Below are 19,701 nucleotides of genomic sequence, written 5' to 3' on the forward strand. Positions count from 1 at the left end.
CAGAAGGCCAGTGGTCCCTGAATTCCAGCACATTTCCCCAGCAGTGTCCACTCAACTTGTCTCTCTTCCGCTCTGTGCAGATTGTTCGGACGACAGGACCGCTAGGCGAGCGGCTCGGGATTGTGGCTGTTCGCGGTGGGTGGATGCCATCGCCAGCCCCAAACATCTTAGGCTTCCTAAGTGGCCCTGAGAGGCCGGCCTGTGCTCTCGGCGGCATTTTAAACAGTGACATGATTTCTCGCATACACATCTCCTGACCTAAAGGGCCCTCGTGGTGATTGTATGCCACAGGAACCACTTCAGTAATTTTCAATATTATTCAGTCGTCTCCTCAGTGAAACAGTCAAAAGGCTGAACTGTCTGGCAGCCAGACGTGGGACGCTTGTGCTACAGTGACACGGCAACTCCATGATCATGCCAGTGCGAGCACACAGGCTCTGTTTCTGCACGGCCAGGAAGCTGGCCGGCATGGAGAGACCCCTGCCACAGAAGCTACAAGTTCTGCTTGTCGTGGAAATACTGAGTTTACCCATCTATGGGAAGGGATGATAGACAGGATTAGAGAAGAAAATGCTTCCATTCATTGGGCTTAGTGAACGTCCTAAGAAAAACACAAAAGCCCAAAGTACAGAATGATCGGAGCAAAGTACTTCTTAATGCTGAAATTCACCACAAACCACAGGTAAGGCCAACTGTAACCGTGTGAAAATCTTGTACATGAATGGCAGAGGACTCCCATTGCTCAAATATAAAAAAGAAAAACACGTAAACAAAAAGAATAACATAATGATGGCCCCAAACTATTAAAAATAACACCATTTCATCTAAGTTCCTGAAGAGATGTTCAAATTCACTAATGGTTAAAGAAAAAAAAAATTTGTAGACTAACTGGAAAGAGTCTCTACTAATCAGAGTGGCAAAAAGTACAATGTCAATGACATACACTGAGGTTCTAATTTACAGGATTCTTTAGAGAGCTACCTGGTAATACCCAGAAAAATTTTAAATAGAAATTCCCAGTTTGGTCAGTAATTACAGTTCTTTTAAGCTAACATGCTCAGTGGAACAATTCATCTCAGATGGATTCAAGTCCTTCAGGGGTTGTGTCTGACATGGAAAGGCTGTAGTACATCTTGACCAAAGATGCCTCTCAGGAACTGTGCCACGGAAGTGTTATCACAAGTCAAACAGTGTGAACTGGATGTGTGGGACTGACCACCACTGAGGAGGGTCACGCTGGTCATGTGGAGAATCTGTGGCCGAGTGTCCGACCTGCAAGCGCTGAGGGTTCAACATCCTGTCTGCTCTATGGAGAATGTATCTTTTGAGGTTATGAAAGCAATATGAAACTTTTAAGGGTGCATGTGTCAAATTGCATATTTTTCTCAAAGCCAGGAACATGATTATATGCACTATAATTATCTACAATATGAATACTACATAAATGAACTGTTTTCCCCTTAATTCTAACTTGTGACAATGTTTCTGGTAGGTTCAGCAGAAATGACAGCATTCATCAAGACTATCAATAAAAGGCTTGAAAGCTCATCTTTTGGGCTGGAGGACTCAGGTGGTGGAGTGCCCACTGAGAAAGGGTGAGGGTCTGAGTTCAAACAGCAGCACTGCCAACAACAGCCACAAAACTGGTCTATTACATGGGTCAAAATGATGCTGCAGAGGATGTGCTTCTACAAATTGGTTTTTCACAGCTGAGCCACGTTCTTGAATCACTGATATAATTTGCTAATGGACACTGGCTTTCATTCTAAGCAACACATGGAAACCAAACTGTCTTATGGAAATACGTAACAGTCTTCATTAATTTTACTTCTAGGAGGTGGAGAAAGGGAGATGTATTTGCCATTATGCAATTAATAACTCTAAGGTCAGAAAAACATTCTTTGTCAAAGCAGATAACATTTTAGGCTTAAAAAAAAGCTCTACTTCTAAAGAAATAACACACGTTTTGTTACTTAACCAAATCTTTAGCCAAGTCCAAACTGCAGTTTAATTAGTTGTCAATAGAAATATGTTGATTAACTAGTATATTCCAAAATGTAGTATTTTCCCTCACTTTCTCCTTGGGAAAAATGCAGATAAAACCATGCACAATACTCACATAGCACATATATGGAGAACGAATATAATTGAAAGCATTAATACCTCACTCATTTCTGCCCCTGCCTCCAAAATCGCAGGCTATCAAGGAGAAAATGACTTACAGCAGACATATTAGCTTTGGTTCTGTCATTAACCAGATCAATGACCTGGAAAATATTGATTACTTATCTGTAAAATTGGATTGTTGGACTAGAGGATATGCAACTCAATTCAGTTCACTTTCTTATCAGTGAGGCCTGGAAGCGGATGGCTTGGTTTAGTAGGTGCATCACCAGATTGGAACTTTGATGGCTCATCCTGTCAAAACTTCTAAAATATACTCCCGAAATGCTTCATTCGGCTGAACTGTTAAAAGTGTGATATCTCAAAGCTGAGGCATGAGAAACTTCAGTAATTAAGGAGAATGATTTTTGTAGAAGTCGGATTCTACATAGATCTCACAGTATTATATTTTCAGATAGATAGTGTGCCCCTGTATGTGTGTGCACACATGTAAAAGAGAAAGGGAAGGAAGGACTCAGAGAGGGAGAGAGGCAGAGGGAGGAGCACAGGAGGGGGTGGAGAGGCAGAACTGAGATGTAGATAAGTAAGAAGACAAGGGTAGTAAGTTGTTTGGACTAGGCACTGGTGTCCCGCCTGTAATCCTAGCTACTCAGAGGCTGAGATCTGAGGATGGTGGTTCAAATCTAGCCTGGGGAAGAAAAATTCCTGGGGCTCAAGTGGTAGAGTGCTATCCTTGAGCACAAAAATGCTCAAGGACATCACTCAGGCCCTGAGTTCAAGCCCCACAACGGACCCAAAAATAAAAATAAAAATAAGTTGTTTGGGTGCATGTTTTTTACCACTATCAATTAAAGAAATCTTTTTGCGAAGATGTTTTCTCCAAAATAAAGCAACATTTGGGACAACTAAAAAAGTTTAGTATTCCTTTGGATGATACTTTTTCCCATGGGTTTCTCTCAGAGAATATAATGTATGTATGTATATATATTCTCTCTCTATATATAATCTATCTATCTATCTATCTATCTATCTATCTATCTATCTATCTATCTATCTATCTATCTATCTATCTATCTATCTTCTACCTTGGGGGCTAGGCATTAGAGCCAGGACCTAGCACATGCTAGTCAAGAGCTCTACCAATTGAACTACATCCTCAGGCCTGATTTTTCTGAGATACGTTTCACTATGTAGGCCAAACTGACCTTGAACTCACTGTAGACCAGGCTGGCCTGGAACTCTTGCTCTCTTCGCTTCTGTCATTTGAGTAATGGGATTAGAAGCATGTGCTATCACACCTGGTTGGAAGTAAATTTTTGATGTTTAACTAGCAATTATGCATTGTGTTCCTAAATTGTTGTTGAAAGACAAGTCCTTTGTACAACTACTTAGGGATAAGAATAAATTTCCTCAGCTATAAGGGCATGATAAAAATATTATCTATAGTCTAGAATTGTTTGGCAGAAAAAATTAGGCGAAATATGGTAAGCCACAGTACTTGGCAAATGTTATTTTCTTTTTGAGAAAGTATAAAATGAATTATCAAATGAGAAATTTATAGGCTGTATTTAAATTAAATGATTAGAACAGTTTAATTATATTTGCCTTTGCCTGATCAAATGTAAGTATGTGTAATATGCTAACCAGCTAGCATTTCTGAGTCAGTTCTGTTGGGTTTCATCTACTTTCTCAAGGAAGAACACCAAAGACTTTGAGTGGACCAGTCTAACCATGAAAAAATATCGGTAATCTGAAATTGGCCAGAAGTCTCCTGAAGTGTCAAGTGTCAAGGTCATGAAACAAAGATGGAGACACTCCAGTACCAGGAAGACAGTGTAAGAGAGCACCTCATTCTACACTGGATTCTTCAACAGGAAAAGGGCACTTTGGAAAAGCAGGTGAACTCCGAATACTGTCAACAGCCCAATGTCAATCTCTTGATAAAAGCATCATGGGTATGTGACACATGGACACAGGAAAGTTGGGTGAAGAGCATGAAGGAAATCTAGCCTCCCTTTGCAATGTTCTGTCAATGTAAGGCCATTTCAGAATAAAAGTTTTTAAAGCGTGGTTGGAGCCTGAGATTTGAACTTCTCACGAGGGGCCGGGCTTTTATCACTCTTCTTCATTTCCTTCTTCCTTCCCAATCCTTCACATCCAAGCTCCTATTAGTGAAAGCCTTCTGCAGTGTCTAAATCGCACCTTGGTTCTTGCATCCACACAGGATGCCAAGGAAAATGGTTTAAAGCATTCTATTTAGCCATGTGCAAAAATAGAAAATGGATGACTCCGGGGCTGTCAGTGGGCTTGGACAGAACTCATGCCAGCCGAGTTCTAAGGACACATCTTTTATTACCCTAACAAATCAACCAGCGATGACAGTTTTATGGCAATTAGGTTATATAAACTTCTTACCATAAAGACACATCATTAGGTTATATTTTTAAGCTTCCATTTGCCACTCGAAGTCAGGCAGAAAGAAACATGTAATGCAATCTTTGTGACAGACTTTTCTTAAATTCACCGGTTTCCCCTCTTCCCCTGACATTTTGTTGAAATTTTAATACTCTACACTTTGGCATTTGACAAGTTTACTTGTACTAACTTTGTCAAGCAGGAGCATATGTTTTAAAATGGCAGACCATGCCCCCCTTTTTGTGAGAACCAGGGGTCAATTTAACAAGATGAAAGTTTGTTTTGTTAATCTTCACTATTAAAGGAAGGCTAGTAGGCTATTTTCCTTGCAAAACCATGTGCATTTAGTTTCCTTAATTACTAAGATATCTTGGGATACAGGGATTAGAGGAAAAATTAAGCTGAATATAAAATAGTTTCACAGGTTGAAAAAGGCATTGTTCTAACTGAAATGCAAATCTTCAATTCTCATAAAGATTCTCTTCCTGATAGGCTTTAACTAGCTGTGCTCCAGGCCCATTTCTGTCACTTTATTCAGGAGCAAAGGTTTGATGGAGGACCTTCACAGAGAGTCTATGTGGTACTATGTACGATGATCCTGTCTCTGCTGCGTGTGGGAATGCCCAGGCAGCGAAGTAAACAAAAATACCCGTGACAATCCTAATGGTCCTAATCGTAATGATCTGATTTAAGACAGGAGAATGTTGACTAATCTTTGCTAAGACACAAGAATGGTGACTTTGGATCTCCAGGTGAGTGGGGGCTGGCTAAGCAGGCAGGGAAGGAAATAAGATTGTGGGCAAAGGGAAGAGCCAGTAGGCATTCTGAAGGCTGTACGAGAATCTATCCCAGTGCGCTGATGTCTCTCTGGGGACTACAGCTGCAGGCGTGCTGGGCAGCCTCTGTGCACACAGGTGCAATCAGTGAGGGGTAGAGCCCCTCCCCCAGCTCAATATGGTTTATAAAAATATAGTTACTATTAATGTACCTTCTCTGGGGGCATTTGTGGTTGAGAACAGAAATAGAGTCTCTAGGGAAATGTATTTTCTTTTATAATTTCTCCATATCCCATAATCAAGGCAAAAAAAAAAAAAAAGCTTACTTTCAGTGAGAATTTTAAACAATCATTTTCTATGTAGGATACTGTGTTTCAGAAACTGGTTGTATTTTTGAATTTCAGGCACATAAAGAATAGTTGGTAACCAAAAAGTTTAAAATAGCAGAAACTGAGTCCAGAAAGTAACACTTTGGATTAATTGTAAGGAAAGTATAAAAACAACTAAAGTCAAAGTCAAAGGGTTCTTTCTGGGTAGAAGTTGGATCTAGGACCACTAGTACTTTAAAATATCATTTAAACAATCTTTCTTATTTTTAGATTAAAGACATTTTCTTTCAAAAATTTCCATGATCTCCAAAGCCAGGTAAAGGCACTACTAGTAAAATGGAATTCACAGACAGTTTAGAGACTACATTGTTTTTACTGACTAGAAAAATGAATGAACACCAGCAGCAGGATTGAATTATCAGCTTCTGAGTTTGTGACTGTCATTTCACAATGTACACATTTATCAAAATATTACATAGTGTGCAGTATGGATTTTCAATTTTATTTACCAGTTATACCTGAATTAGACTTGGAAAAGTCTTTGAAAAATTACTAGACTTTGCATCTAGCTTTCAGGATCTGGATATGATCTAATGTTGTTCACATTCCATAATCCTCAGTTTCCCCATCTGTAATGTGGGATTGGCTACTGTAAGGAGTCACTTAAAGATTCCAGGTAAGGGCTGAAGGTAACAAAAAAAAGAATAAAAATAGGAAATTTTCATATTTATAACAGCGTTCATAAGGACATTTGCATATTTATAATACTGTTTCCCACCATGGAAAATGATCAGTGCAGGCAAATGGGATGTGGTTTGCATTCTGGGTGGATTCTGTCCTGTACCAAGTGATATGAACTCAGCCTGAAGGCCACGCATCCCTCTCTCCTGATAATATGGCTTGTATGACATTGATTATGGGTCTTCAAAACTTAACATCTTTCATTTAAAGTGTTCTGGAATATTCTGTTCATCTCTGTTCATCATTAATATATTACATCTATCCCCTTCTATCAATCTTCACGCAGAATTGCAAATGCCCATAGTTAGAATCACATTCTATGTCAAGAGAAAGCCAAAGAGAAGGTTATTCTGATTAAACTATTAGATGTGCCCATTTGCAATACAATGGTGACATGGCTTGGTACAATTAATACTCACTAAAAAGAATGGACCAATGCTAGGGAAGTGAAGCAGGTTCTGTTTGTTGGGCAGGTGTGTGTTAGTGATGGAGGGGGAGGGAGAAGGCGCATGGAGAACTTCATTTGCATGTATCAAAACAGACAAGGACACTGGTTGGAACTGTTGGGGAGCAGGATAGAAGGGGTGAGTTTGATTGGGGTTCAATTACATGCATGGAAATATCACCACGGCCATCCCTTTCACAACTAAAACCCTTTTAACTTTATAAAAATCAATTTATACCTGTTATCGTGATCTCTATAAAACAGTATGGGGAAAAGCTGAATTGAAAAGGCAATCAGAACAACTTTTCTGCCTGTATAAGCAATTTATCATAGTGTTTGTCTTTTGATACAATTATAATTCAAAACAGCCACCATGACTCAACTTAAAACCAGTGCTTCCTTAATGTATCTTCCCCAGTTCTGCCCACGGACCTTCCTCATTTGGCAGTGAGTTTGATTAAACGTACACTCAAGTGGTACTTTATGTCAGAGGTTTAAATATAAACAATTGACTTCAGAAATGAAAGCCATGGTCAATATTTATCTCCACTGAGGGCAAAAGGGCACATTTGAAATCCATTAATCTAACAATGAGAGTGGCTTTGTTCTGGCGAGAATGCAATCTTTCTTATTTCCTTTTTTATGAAAGGAAAATGGAGAAACAAATGGACTAGAAATGATTTAAGAGATTCTTCAACCTTCTGAGATGTAACAATACTAGGCTTTGTAGACTAACAAAGCCGAGGTGCTTCCCTCCCTCCCTTCCTCCCTCCCTCCCTTCCTCCCTCCCTCCCTTTCCTCCCCCCCCCCCTCCCCGCCGCCTCTCTCCTCAAAACTCAGAAAATGATGCTTCTGCTCCTTGGCTAGCACTGTACCAACTGAACCATGCCTCCAACCCTAGAGTGACTTAACATATCAACCTGCTATCCATATTCAGTGTTTTTGCGCTTTTATCATCATTCTGGCATAGTTTTATACCAGATACAGGTTGACAGTATGCTGCCTAAGAGCAAGACCCACAGAGAGAGGTGAGGTTGAATCCTGACTCCACACCATCAGCTCTGTGCTTTCTCTTGTTCATGTAGGTTGATATATTAAATAAGACCATGAATGTAAAGACGTTTAGTACATCGTAAGTATTCAATAAATTACAGATACACAGGTATAGAGATACATCAACATGACCATAGGACAATTCACAGAAAGTACCTAAGGTTTTCACCTAAGCAGACTATGGGTGGAGAAACTGGTAAATCCCACTAGAGATGCAAACATATTAGGGATTCCAGCGGAAGCAGATGGAGATGAGAGGGTCTTATCTCCAATGAAGTAACAAACCCAGAATGGAAGCATGGTTCAAGTGGTAGAGCATCAACTATTGGCATAAAAAGTGATGGAGAGCATGAGGTCTGGAATCAAGTCCCAGTACTGGCACTAACAAAAGAAACACATCAGCAACAAAAAACTACATTTCTCAAGCTCACTTTGTTCTATAGTAGAATGTGACCCAGAGTTTGTCCAGTCAGCTATACTTGCTGTAGACTTGAATTCAGGACTGAATTGGTGTGTGTGTGGGGGGGGGGGGTGGAAGGTGGAGAGGGGAGAGGGGAGAGGAAAGAGAAAGAGAGGGAGGGAGGACTGGAGGGAGGGAGAGAGGGGTGTAGGGGGGAGAGGCTGGGTCGGGATTCTGAGAGTCTATCTAAAAGTTGAGCCCAGGAAAGCTGGACATAGATGGCAAATAAATTCCTTTCTGCTTAAAGTAGCTACAATGGATTCTAGTTCCTACAACTACTGGAGTTCTCCAAGGCCTCCTCTGAGAAGGAGCAGTATTATCAGTAGCTGTCACAAGGAGAAAACCAGTGAGATAAAAGTCTGTAGGCACACAGCACAAGATCCGGCACAAAGCAACACGTAGCAAGCGATCGTTTCCCTGATGGGGATGGGTGGTCCTGACGTCATCTGTAACCCCCGGGGTGGGCGGGATGCAGGGCGGCATGCAGGCAGACCGCAGACACCAGGCTTAGATGAAGGAAGGCCTGTCTGTCCAAAAAAGTCTATCCAGCAATACTTTTTTGACCTTTCCCTTTTACTCATGGAAATCTAGCTGGAATATGGGGAGCCAAGTTCAGGATCCGAGCTGCAGCTGAGTGGCTGCAAGTACCCACCGAGAACCACGGTGCCCCCTGTGCGTGCCCTACGGAAGGCCCCGGGAGGACTTGCGCCCCTGGCTCATGCCAGTCACGTCAGACTTCTCTACACACACCGTGGAACCCACAAGTGTGGCATTTCCCCCTGGTGAGCGCCAAACCTGTCCTGCCAGCAAGAGCCGTGTTTGTAGGATGGCAGCATTCCCGGCATCCTGCCAGCGCCCAAGGACCATCTCTCTACACCAGGTTCCGCTCTCCATCCTCCCCAGCCACGCCTGCCATGGACAGATTTACAGTAAGCAGTGCACTAGCCTCGGTTCTTTTTTTTGTGTGTGTGTCAGTCATGGGGCTTGAACTCTGGGCCTGGGCGCTGTCCCTCAGCTCTTTAGCTCAAGGCAAGCTCTCTACCACTTGAGTCACAGCGCCACTTCCGGTTTTCTGAGTGGTTTATTAGAGATAAGAGTCTCACAGAGTTTCCTGCCCGGGCTGGCTTTGAAACCGCGATCCTCACATCTCAGCCTTCTTGAGTAGCCAGGATGGCAGGCGTGAGCTACTGGTGGCCAGCAATCCTATATTCTTCCTGTCCAGTGGGCACATTTCTCTCCCAGGCAGGAGAGAAATTAGCGGTAGAAACTTGAGAGCAGGTGGCTGGCTGTCATTTTGAGAAAGGTAAGAATAAGCAAACATGGGTTATTGAATGGAGCCGGTGTCCTGAGAGATGTAGGAACTCACCAAGTCTAAGAACCCACGGTGGGAGCCTGGGTCCTGCTACCTGCTGCTCGCTAATCTCGTAGCTGAAAGCCAAGATTTGTGCCACTAAATTCCTGAGTGTCACTGCTGAGCTTTACTACGGAGCAGGCTCTGCTCGGGGCTCCTGTGGCTCCATGGAGGCCCGTGGATGATCCTCGATGCTAGCCCTGCAAGGGGTAGCAATGCAACAAGGAGACTGTGTCTACTTCTGGAAGATTCCTTCCAGTCTCTCAAATTCTAGCTACCAAAAGGCTTCTACTGATGCCCGTGGAAGTCGTGGCCACTGTCAGGATGACAGAGCCGACCCCGCATCTGGCCCCCGGCAGCCGGTTCTAGGACGCCGCACACCTGCACAACTAAGCTCACCCACCTGGCACAGGGTCTCAGCAGCCGCCGGGGATGCCTGCTGGAGTTCCCTGTGACACACCAAGCCCCAAACACGGGGCGTTCTGCATTCCCATTGTTTTCCACTTGGGATTCATCAAGTGATTAAATTAGTTATCGTTCAATTCTAAGGTGCCCCAGGTTCCCTTTGTATTTTAGGGATTGTTCAATGGAATGCATACAGATGTATAATATATAAAATCAAGAATGTATGTAATGACAGAGCCTCAACCATAAACAAATGAGCTGTTATGTAAAACAAAATAATAAGTACTTAGGTTCCAGGAGCAGGCACAGGTTTAAAAGCAAATTATGGTTTATGCAAATGTAGAACAGCAGGTAGAAACTGCCGCTTCTGTTGTGAACAGTGCCTGAGATGTGCTTTAGAGTTTGGAGATGGGTCGCAGTGCACTGTGCACACTCCGTGAAGGAGCAGCTCCGGCGAAGAAGGCGCGTTTGTTTTACCTCATGCGCACAGAAGTCACTGCAAACAGGACAGCAGCAAGTCCACGCCAGCACTTGGAGAACGAGGGATGAAACTGTATAAAAACTAAGACACATGCGGGGCACCGGTGGCTCACGCCTGTCATCCTAGCTACTCAGGAGGCTGAGATCTGAAGATAGAGGTTCAGAGCTAGCCTGGGCAGCAAAGTCCACGAGACTCTTCTCTCCAATCAAGCACCAGAAAACCAGAAGGGGTGCTGTGACTCAAGTGGCAGAGTACTCACTCACCTTGAGCTGAAGAGCTGAGGGACAGCGCCCAGGCCCAGAGTTCAAGTCCCATGACCAACAAAAAACCAAAACAAAACAAAGCTAACCAACTAAACAGAACACAACCAAACTGTGAAGCAAGGCTTAGAACCTCTGCCCTGGGGATTCACAAACTCAGACATCAATTCACAGAGTGCAAATAGGTCCACCAACTTTCAAAGTCACTTTAAATAAATGTTAGTAATCTAGAAGACAAAGGTCTAAAGATTTTAGTTCAGATTCACGCTAGACAGGCATAGAGGTCCCAACAAGTATGCAGTGGGGAATCTCAGAAGGAGAAAATAGAGAATAAAAAAGAGGCAATAGAAACAAATCGTTTAAATAGGGATACAGGTGGATCCATTGCAACAATGAGATGTACAAGTCGTTATGTGGAAAAACAAACTTTACAACTTTGGTGGGGAGGGGGGAGGAGGATTGGGTGGAGAGGTGGGGGGGGGAGGATGGGAAGAGATGGGAAGGGGAAACAAAAGAGGAGGCTACAATGCTTGATAAGAAATGCACTCATTATGTTGCCCATGTAATTGTAACCCCTCTGTACAGTAGTTTCACAATAAAAAAAAAATTTTAAAAAACACAAAGGAGAAATAAGATTTCAGCAGGTACCAGTGGCTCATGTCTGTGCTCTCACCTACCTGTAAGCCTAGCTCCTCTGGAGGTGGAGAGCAAGACAGTCCGTGCGACTCTCATCTCCAATTAAATAGCAAAAAGTCTGAAGTGGAGTTGTGGCTGGAGTCCAAAAGTTAAGGGACGGTACCCAGCCCTGAGTTCAAGCCCCAGGACTTGCCAAAAGTGTATTCAGGAAGCTGAAATCTAAGAATTTCAGCTCGAAGCCAGGTCAGGCAGGAAAGTCTGTGAGACTCTTCAGTCCAGTTAATCACAAAAATCGGGAAGTTGGAGGTGTGGTTCAAGTGGTAGAGCACTAAGCCTTGAGCCAAGGGCCAAAGGGAGAGTGCTTGTGCCCTGAGTTTGAGCCCCAATACTGGCAGCAAAAATGAATAAATTAATGAAAGATTTCACTTTACTAGGGGGGAGAAAAGCCCACTTTGGACCGAAAGGGTTCTAAATACCAAAACACTCATTCTATCCAAGACACTGTTCAGTGATGGGAGACTTGAAGGACAGCAGTCTTCCTTCCAGTGAAGGTAGAAGCCTGCTGGTCTTATCCATGCCCACCAGCAACGCATGGTGTTAAACCACGATCACCTTCCAGCACGAAGTCTCCGCACAGCAAGGTTGAGCCTATAAAACCCCACTTCCATAATATGAGCCGCAGTTCTAGACACGAACCCACTAGGAGAGTGAGGCCAATTAAGCTTGCATTTGGTGATGCTGGGGAGCTTTCTGCCATGCAATTTGCTTTTTCCTTGATAAATAATTACACGAGGCATCGCCAGAGTTTCGCAGGAATATTTCTCTAATCGAAACGAGACGGGGAACGATGGGCGGGTGACAATGATCAAGATGCCCGGCGCGCAGCACAAGTGAAGATACTAAGAAATTAAAATTCAAAAAAGAATTCCAAGATCATCTGAAATTCTGGGAAGCGTTATTACTTCATATCGCCACTCTGTCAGCCTGACAGGGCTGATGCATGCAAACAACTTCTGTTGGGCCTTAAAAGACAGGAGTTGGGCACCAGTGGCTCACACCTGTACTCCTAGCGACTCAGGAGGCTGAGATCTGAAGATCACAATTCGCAGCGAACCTACCCAGGCAGGAAGTCTTATTAGGAGTCACATAAGAGTCTTATCTCTGATTAACCAGCAAAAAGATGGAAGTGGAGGAGTAGCATTAGTCTTGAGCACAAAAGCTCAGGGACAGCACCTAGGCCTTGAGTTCGAGCCCCCGGATCAGAAGAAAAAAGGTAAGAAATACAAAAGGCAAAGGGGGAGGGGGGGAAGGGAGTTAGATTATTTAGAAAAATAGAAAATAGTTTAGAATCTTATTCTGTGTAAATCTGAGAAAAGCAGTTTATTTGCTAGATAATAAGCCCTTCAGCAACACACACACACACACACACACACACACACACACACACACACACACACACACACACACGGAACGTTCAAGTTAAAACCTTAGCAGGGATGTGAGTTTCATCTTTTCCTAAACAGCATTGCTCCCAGAGGTATTTGCTCCAGTGCTTGTCTAATTGCCCTTTAATTAAAGTTTCCCATTTTTATTGGTACCAAGTAAACTTCAACCCACAACTACTTAGAAACAGAAATGTTCTACTCTTATCATTCGCCCAATGGTCCCAGAAAATGGCATACTGTAGGCAGCAACCATCTGATTTTTCCTAGCTATAATTGTGATGAGTTTTTCCTTTTTTTTTTTTTTTTTTTAACTTTTCAGTCTCAAATTGCCTTTTTTGCATCTTTTACCTTTAGACTGGTTCTTCCCTTAGGGAAGACACAGGCTGCTTGCTCTCTTAAGAGACAATTCCATGGCTATCTGAAAATCTCTATTCTGTAAATGTCCCTTCCTCAGGGCAAACGGGCATCCCGCACCGGAGTCCAGTGTCTTCGGGTTCTCCACCGTTTATACACCATCCGCTCTTTGCTTTGGCTGTTCTGATGGGTGAATGCTCCTCTGAAAACATGTGATTCTAATTGGGCACCATATGCCAGGTTTAATTTGGTAATGATCATGATGGTAGTATAGCAATCGGAGCTGCTACAGCAATACCCAGCACGCACAGAAGTCTACCCTTTGTGCAAGACTGCACAAATGAGAAACTTGCAGGAGCTCTATCACCTGTCTAGTTAGCTCCAAGCTAGGCCTATTTATATGATTAAAGAGCCTTCACCACCATACCACTTTATCATCACCATATCGCCATACCATTACCATATTACCGTATCAACCCCACACCAACGTCATATGACCACATCACTGTAACATCACCAGACCACCGTATCATCACCAGACCACCATGTTATCACCGCATCACCCTTCACGGAGCCCCTCCTGCTCACACCCTCCGCTGCCAGTATACCCACAACTCCAAGGTCCCTCTGACTTAAAGTCCAAAAATGCAACAGTATTTTTATTACATCTAAGCCCTTGAAAATTTTATAGTTGTGCTGACTAAAATATTATCCAGCATAACCTGGCTCCAGGATGTATGAACCCAGTGCTGTGCTAAATTTGTACTGCACACCTCCAGTATTTTACAGAAAGAAATCTGCTGACCCCTTCAATAGAATGCTCTAGAATGAAATGGTTGAATAGAGAGAGGCATTATTCTATCAATAGGCATGATATCCAAACTGGAATTCAATTAGACAATAGCAGGCCTACTTGCAGCTTCTGCTGCACACTGAGCATCTTCAGGAGCAGAGATCTTTGTACCGACGCAGTTGCGTGCCCACAGGGACTTGGGCTCCATTAGAAGAGCAGCAGGTGGCCGCCTTCTTGATCCATTTAAGGGGTTAGATAACAAAACCATGAATGGCTTATACTTACACCCAGGCTGTCCTTCCCCTTCATCTCTGGATTCTGAAGCTAGTTATTAATGCTATTTCCTAACTCGGAGGTGGTGAAAGGTATTAGTTTGATTTTACCCTGTTGGCAGCTGGCTGAATCACTCTAGAAGGCAGTGGATGGCACCGGAAGTAATGAAACTTACCTGCCGTGTCAGCTCACCTGCACATGATGCTACATGAACAAAATATGACAAACTGCCTCCGACTGCAGAGATAACGGGAATAATTAGGTAAAAGCTATTTTAAGAGTCATGGTTGGAAGCACCTCAGAATGGAGTCTCTTTTCTGGTTTGGCCTGCATGGTGATGAATACGACCAGGGCCTATTTAATTCTGCAAATCCCATTAACTACACAGAGCTTCTCGCTCCATCTCTATTTAAGTGAAGTAATGAAGTAAATGCAGTGTACACTGACCACGCAGAAACCTCAAGGTGGATCTCAAGGCTCGCTCTAAGTAGTTTAAGGTCTTAAGAGGATGAGACACTTTATCTTGGCATCACTTTTTCTTTCACTGATGCAGTTGTTTTATTCAAGTTATATCTATTAATCATCAGAAGGGAAGAGGGGAGGTATAGTATGGTGTGTTGTGCTTCTCATTATATTTCTAAAGCTTCTTATAATGCATGGTGAATAATGAGGGCTAAAGAAATACTTTTAGAATAAGTAAATCCTTGAATGACTAAATTAACAAATGAGCAAGGAACCTATTCCTGTGTTTCATCATTTCAAGCCATCCAGCAGCCAGTGTTGTTATCCTCTCTGAAACAGAACGGATGTATTTACTGACAAAATGCTGATAAGTATTCATGACTTAGTGGCCCTTAGGGCCATTTTCATTTGAGAGCGGGAACAGGACTGAGAGAGGGGAAGAAAAGGGCAGAGAGAGACAGAAGGTCAGAGAGGCCTACGACTTGCGGAAAGGAAAGGAGTAGATGAAAAAAGTGATATTTTATATTAGACAGTGATTAAATAAAACTAGCTATAGATGAAAAAATACAAAGAAGGAAAAAAGAAAGTAGAATGTCAGACAACTGGGATTTTCTTTTTTAAGGGAAAGAAGCTGAGCTCTGAGCTTATTTTAATATGCTTAATTAGTCAACTATTTATAATACAAATGCTGAATGCCACGAATGGAATACCAAATTTCATTCTCCATAACAACGATTTGTTCTCTGCTCTATATGCATAATGAATACAGAATCCAGATTTCCCCTTAAGAACAGGATATTTTCCTGATTTGGAATTAAAACACGAATCTGTCCATCTGGTTCCTCCACAATCGGCGTCTTTCCTAAGGGAAGTCAGCGTTCAGTCACCATGGCCGCTCATTCCGCCAGTAAGGGACTGGGTGGGCCTGGACAAATCACATTGTTTTCGAATCTGTGTCTCTGGTTATAGGAATATGTTCTGATGTTCACAGAAGGGCTACACTGAAAAATAACCTGTGCAAAGCATAATCAATTATCATGTTAATATTCATGTCAAGATTCTAACTTAATGACACCATGAAGTGCTCAGGTGTTATGTCCTTAGTCGTGAGTCCGCTACAAGTGAAAGGCTACGTCCTGAACGGGATGAGAGAGACTCTCATGAAGTGTGATTGGTGACAGGACTTCATCCATGTACAACCACGATCACTTAACACTCAAGTAAAATTTCACACGCGAAAGTCCAAAAATGCTCTCATGACACCAAAAATTCATTTAGTGGTACCTAGAAATATTCCCTGCAAAGTGAGAGGAATGGTGGGTGAAGAGAGTCATAACACCCACGTGTATGTGTGAAAATGGAACTAGAAAAGTTGAGGGGACAGGTGGACAGTTAGGACAGACAGGAAAAAGAAGAGAATAAAAGAAGGGCTGACACGGCTCAAGCTCATGAACGGACATGTTCAATCAAAACAAAATTGTGCAGCCATTTACAGATCATTAAGAGAATAATTAATAAAGATCATTGAGTCAATGATTTGAACCTGCTGAAGAATTTGGCCTTTGGAGAGTATTGTGCCCTAAGTTGTACTGTAAGATAAGACAGTGAAACATGAGCTGTTACCCTAAAGATATTTACATAAAATTAATCACTGAAATCCTATAGAGCCAATTCATCAAGTAGTTCTGCAAGGCAAAGATCTAATTTAAAAATAATGATGATGTGGAGTAGGCCATGAAGTTTCTTCAAAAAAAAAATCCATGCAAAATTAATTAGTCCCTAGAAGCTATCTTTTGAAATGGGCAAAAATACCCATCGTGTGCTGTGAATGCTGTATTTCTGCTCAGAGCAGCGACTGCAAGAGACAATGGCTGACACACATAAAATCCCTCACAAAGGCCCCTCACGGCAGCCCCGCTCCTCCTGATGGACAACGGCGCATGGAAAAATCACCAGTTTCCAAATTATTCATTTGATGGGACCAGGAGGGAAATCATTCCAAAGCACTGACAGAGGAAAGAAGAGTTGAGATGTTTTTCCAGCTCCTGCTCCCTCCCAAGTGACCCTGAAATAGAGACAGGTTATGAAACCAACATTTGCTGACTGACTCATCAACAGAGAGGCTCAAACCCGAGCCCAGAAAAGCAGCTACACTGCTAAACAGGTCAGTGCAGTAAATAGAGTAATGCATACACACGTGTGCACATGCACACACACACACACACACACACACACACACACACACACACACACACACACACACACACACACACACACACACACCAATCATGCTCATAGCATGGCTTTCAGCATGAATATAAGCGTTAGACCTCGATCATGGTAGCTCAACACAAAATCAACAGCCAACATCCCGTAATCTACTGGTTCTACAGGAATGTGGGCAGGATTTACTGTAGACAAGAGCTGGGCCTCTGCCCAACGGACTCTTGAAGCAGAGCTCAGCCTAGCTGGCCCCTCAGACAGACTTACAGCTCTCGATTTCCAACGTGCAGTTTTGTTCGTCCAATGGGTACCGTCTCAGGTCCATCATACAGGCAGCCGTGGTTGTGATTCTAGAAAACAAATGGCATATGTGTGGTGAGCGGATCCGCGCCTGGAGTTGAATTGATTTTTCTTTTATAGCAATCCAACGAGTTATTTTTCATGGGTCCTGACGTGTTATGAAGCAATTTAACACATCAAACCAACCTGGAAGGTTACAGGAAGGGTCACGGGGTATATTACACGATGGCGCATTACATTTCATGTTTATCTCGCTTCTCATTGTATCATGCGGTGCCTTGTGGTGTTTCTGGACATGCACATGATGTCTCTGATCCTCTTCACCCCCTCGAATGGCAGTAGGAGTTAAAGCTAAGTCTGCAGAGAACAACGCTGCTCTGCCGGGAGCCTGATTCAGCACAGGCTCCAGTGAGAAGGACAGAAGTGAGGCTGCCCGAGCACTTTCCTTCACAAGTCTTGTGCAGATTCGTGAAGTAAGAAGAGGCTAAGTCAGTGTTGCTCAGTGTGGTCTATTAACCCCCGGTGCCCAATCACACAGACTGTTGGCTACACACACAGTTCTCGGGCTTCCTCTGGGTCCTGGTGGAGAGCGGGTGGCTCGAGGACTCACAGAATGCCTAAGAATCATGACAAAGAATGTTTCTCTTCCCTTGACATTTGTTTCCTGCTTCCTTTCTCAAGCCTTTAATATCTGATCTTGTCATAAATATTAGCTTGATTCTTTATTTGCACATTTTTTCTTAACAGTGTTTTAGCAGACCCTCATTTTAGATTGTTTACTAAGAAGTCTGATATACTCTCTAGTGTTATTACAGAATGTCTTTTCTGTCTTTCTTTTTTTCTTTCTTTCTTTTTTTTTCTGTCTCTCCCTTTTTTCCTTCTTACTTCCCCTCTTTCTTTCTTGTGCTTTCTTTCTTTCTTTCCTTCCTTTCTTCTTTCTCTTTTCTTTTTCTTCTTTTTGTTCTAATACTGGGGACTGAACTCAGGGCCTTGAGTTCTTATTTTAATTTTGCACTCAAGGCTAGCACTCTACCATTTAAGCCATACCTCCACTTGTAGCTTTTTACTAGTTAATTGGAGATAAGAGTCTCATGGACATTTTGCTCAGGCTGCATTCAATCTGTGATCCTCAAATCTCAGCCTTCTGAGTAGTTAGGATTAGAGGCATGAACCACCAGGGACTAGATGTATTATCTTATTTAATCTAATTATCAATTTCATTTTCCAGATTGGAACAATGAGGTATAGAAAGATATCTGGTCTTTGCCAAGAGATAGCTTAGGTGGTAGAGCTGAGCTTTGATTTTATTTATCTGGTTTCATACAAGCAGGTAGATGACCTTGACAAAGTAAATTTAGCTTCTCTGGAAGATTGGTTGATTTCTTATACCCTGAACAAGCTTTGAAATTCTATAATTCTATGAAAATACATTCCATGTTCTGTGACCTTGTATAGATTGTAATTTGTTTTACCCACACATCCAAATACTGTATTTCACAGCTGTTCATTCTGTTTTAGTCAATTATGTAGATTAGCCCAACGCAGACAAGCAACTACAAGCCTCTTCCCAAGGCAGTCTACTTAATATTCTCCCGACTGAAGGTCCCTCTGTATTACTTTCTCATTTTTCCCATTCTATCTTCTTAATAAACCTCCCCAGAGTTCTCTTACTTAAATTAAAATCCCCAATATTCCTGCATGATTGTTGTAAAACAACAACAACAAACTCTTTTAAAACCTTCAAATAGAATCACATGCACTACTATGCTCAATTTTGTAATCACCAAAAAAAGTAAGATTGCTAGCAATCATGTGCCCACTGGATAAATCATGCATTTCGGATTAGAGCTATTTGTACTCTCCCGCAGCTGTTTGGCCTTCTGTGACTCTTGGATTTTCTGGAATCTTATGTTCTGCAAAGATACTGTGACCACTGAAGGGCTATGGAGGTTTTTCTTTTTTCCATCAATGCAGATAACGTGATGAAAGACATTTCCTTAAATAGCTAGCCTGTGGAATCCAACCAGAGTCTCTCACAAGATCTCATTTGGTGAACCTGTCAATCCCCTTTAATAAAAACATTAATAGATACAGACATATTGGTCGTAAGTCTCTCCTATTGTTCTGTGGTCAGTCTCTTCCAAACCCATCTTTTCTCCATTGTCTTCCTGGTAGTGTCATCTACACAGGCTACGCCTGTCTCAGGAATGGAATTATCTTCTCTTTCTTCCTTCTGTACCACGTGTTCAGGGAACATAGCCATTCCCCCTTTTAAAATTCATCACCTAACAACTGAAGTCTGATTTCACCATGAAATCTCTTCAAATCAGAATCTCTCCGCAAACTACAAAGACATACAGGAAGAGCTGTGATTG

General features: G+C 42.4%; 1 protein-coding gene across 2 annotated transcripts in view; it reads right to left on the reverse strand.

Moving 5' to 3' along the window:
* The window catches only part of Gabrb2 (gamma-aminobutyric acid type A receptor subunit beta2), a 134,601-nt gene that overhangs the window by 50,030 nt on the left and 64,870 nt on the right, over positions 1–19,701 (reverse strand). For both annotated transcript variants that reach the window (XM_069993955.1, XM_069993954.1), the window contains exon 5: positions 17,294–17,376. In XM_069993955.1, coding sequence (XP_069850056.1) covers positions 17,294–17,376 — 83 coding nt within the window. The remainder of the gene's footprint in view (positions 1–17,293; positions 17,377–19,701) is intronic.

The sequence above is a fragment of the Dipodomys merriami genome, unplaced genomic scaffold, assembly GCF_024711535.1.
Source record: "Dipodomys merriami isolate MVZ:Mamm:240054 unplaced genomic scaffold, mDipMer1.0.p SCAF_44, whole genome shotgun sequence".
In the NCBI taxonomy this organism is placed as follows: Eukaryota; Metazoa; Chordata; class Mammalia; order Rodentia; family Heteromyidae; genus Dipodomys; species Dipodomys merriami.